Source organism: Rhagoletis zephyria, unplaced genomic scaffold (assembly GCF_001687245.7).
Source record: "Rhagoletis zephyria isolate East Lansing unplaced genomic scaffold, Rhagoletis_zephyria_1.1 Rzeph_scaffold_23959, whole genome shotgun sequence".
NCBI classification, from domain to species: domain Eukaryota; kingdom Metazoa; phylum Arthropoda; class Insecta; order Diptera; family Tephritidae; genus Rhagoletis; species Rhagoletis zephyria.
Genome location: NW_016181017.1, coordinates 1 through 2,211, shown reverse-complemented (window position 1 = coordinate 2,211; position 2,211 = coordinate 1). Strand labels below are relative to the sequence as shown.

Sequence of the window (2,211 nt, the reverse complement as noted above, 5' to 3'; positions counted from 1 at the left end):
AAACACGGATTCAGTGCTAAAACAGTGCACTTTGATTGGCAAAAGAGGGTAGAGGGCAAAGCAGGTTACTAAATATTACTTATTCTTGACTGAAATTGACACACGTAATGCCCCTGATCAGTAGAGTTTGATAAGCAAATGAAGTTGCCGCACAGGTGTAATGTGCAATTAATTCATTGGTCTTTTTCAATGGCTTATAAGCAGTTGACTGTGTGCAGAAGATCTGTTCTAAAAATAACAAAAATTAAATAGTAAAAGTGGTCAGCAACTAAAACTTGATTTTCGTTAACAATTTTAAATCTTTAAAATGTTGTGAAAAAGCAAACCATTATTACATTAAAAGATCACACGCTCATACTTACAATTTTTATTGACTACTTAAAAAAATCCTTCGCTGTTGTACCTTATCATCATTGTACAAAAGTTTTCTCAACAAAACAACAAAATGACCACCAAAAGAGTTACCTTTACTCAGCAATTGAGATACCTAGTCTACCTACTTTCAATGACCGTTTCAGCAATTAAAATCATTTGGTGGCGGCTTCGTCACGCCCTTCCTCGCTTTAAAACCTTCCTCCTACTTTTCAGCCTGATCTCTATTATCATTTTTCTCCTCCTCACTCTGCTCTTCTACCTCAACCTTGATCCAGACCGCGGGAAATCCACCTGCGAGCTGATCACCTCCCGCAATTTTGATTGTGAAGTCCACCACGTCACCACCTACCAGTCGTACATTGTTGAACTGCATCGAATTCCTTCAAAACCCGGAAAACCAGTTGCCCTCCTTCAAACCGGCCTGATTGGCACCTCCGCCGATTTTGTCATTGGAGAAGAAAAAATGGTGTTAGACCTGATTACCCTGAGCAAAAGTTTGGCTTTTGAGCTGTCCAGAGCCGGCTACGACGTTTGGCTGTCTAATAATCGAGGCTCAGTTTACGGAAAAGGTCATCAAAATTTGAGCAGTGAAAGTGGTGATCCGCAGTTTTGGAAGTTTAGCTTTGATGAGATTGCCCGTTATGACGTCCCGGCGGTGATTGACTACGTTCTCAATCAGACAAAACAAGGTAATAAAACTAAATACAAAACCAAAATTTGATGATTTTTGTTTTCAACCAAAAAACATCATTTTGTTTACGACTGTTTGGTGCATTGCAATTAGGAGTAGCGTCTGCAAATAAAAAAAATGCACTGTCTGAATTTTTTTCAGTTTGGTTCTCTATGCAAATATTTAGCAGCCTTTTCTGCTTTTGCTGCTGTTTTTTGTTTTTCGCACTCATAAAAACACTTGTTTATCTCAATTTTTCTTTCTTTTTAGAAAGCCTTCACTACATTGGCCACTCTCAAGGGGCGGCCACGATGTTTGCGCTGCTATCGGAAACGTCATCTGTTAACCGGAAACTGGCCTCATTTACTGCCATTTCACCGGTGACAAGACTGGGCAAGGCGTCCACCTCATTTCAACTGCTGCTCAAAACTCTAAAACCACTGCTTTAGTAAAAGATTTTATAAAGTTTAAGTCAAGTTTTGTAATTTTTGTCAACTTTTTATTTTGTACAGCTCTTCGGGGGAAGTTTTTGGGCAGAACTTCTTTTCTGATGCACTTTTGCTCTTTTCAAGTGAGCTGCCGTTTGTGCGAGATTTTGCCGAGTACGTTCTCTTCTCCATCACCGGACCTGATTATGAGCAATTCGATAAGGTATTTTCATTTTGTTGTTTCTCAACTTTAAACAAAAATTTAATTTTAAATTTTTTTTATGATATTGACTGAATTCCTGGAAATCCCTTTTTCTTTGCTAAAATTCTTTACGCATTCTTGGTGCAAAAAAACAAAAATGAAACTAAAATTGAAAACTTTGTTATCTAAAACTCAGTCCCGTCTTGGGGTCCTTCTCTCGCACATGCCAACGAGCACTTCTGCCCAAAATTTGCTCCACTTTGATCAACTTTTTAGCACGGGCCGTTTCGCTAAATTTGACCACGGTCTAGTGAAGAATCTTCAACTTTACGGGAGTTCACAACCTCCCGAGTACAATCTCACTTTGATTACTTTCTCAAATCCTCTCACCGTCATCTACTCAAACAATGACTGGTTTGTGCCGGTGTCCAGCGTAGAAACTTTAAAGCAAGACTTAAACTCCGCTAACAAAACTTCAAATGTGGAGTTTTACCTAATTAGTCAGCCCAATGCCAACCATTTAGACCCTTTAATTG

General features: G+C 38.9%; 1 protein-coding gene across 1 annotated transcript; it reads left to right on the top strand.

Annotated features, from left to right (window-relative positions):
• Positions 1 to 650: 650 nt before the first annotated feature.
• LOC108381821 (lysosomal acid lipase/cholesteryl ester hydrolase-like) lies at positions 651 to 2,089 on the top strand (the record flags this gene model as incomplete). Its single annotated transcript, XM_017638218.1, has 3 exons — positions 651 to 1,064; positions 1,316 to 1,493; positions 1,952 to 2,089. Coding segments are annotated over 3 exons (730 nt in total), but the record flags the coding sequence as incomplete, so codon positions are not given.
• Positions 2,090 to 2,211: the final 122 nt, after the last annotated feature.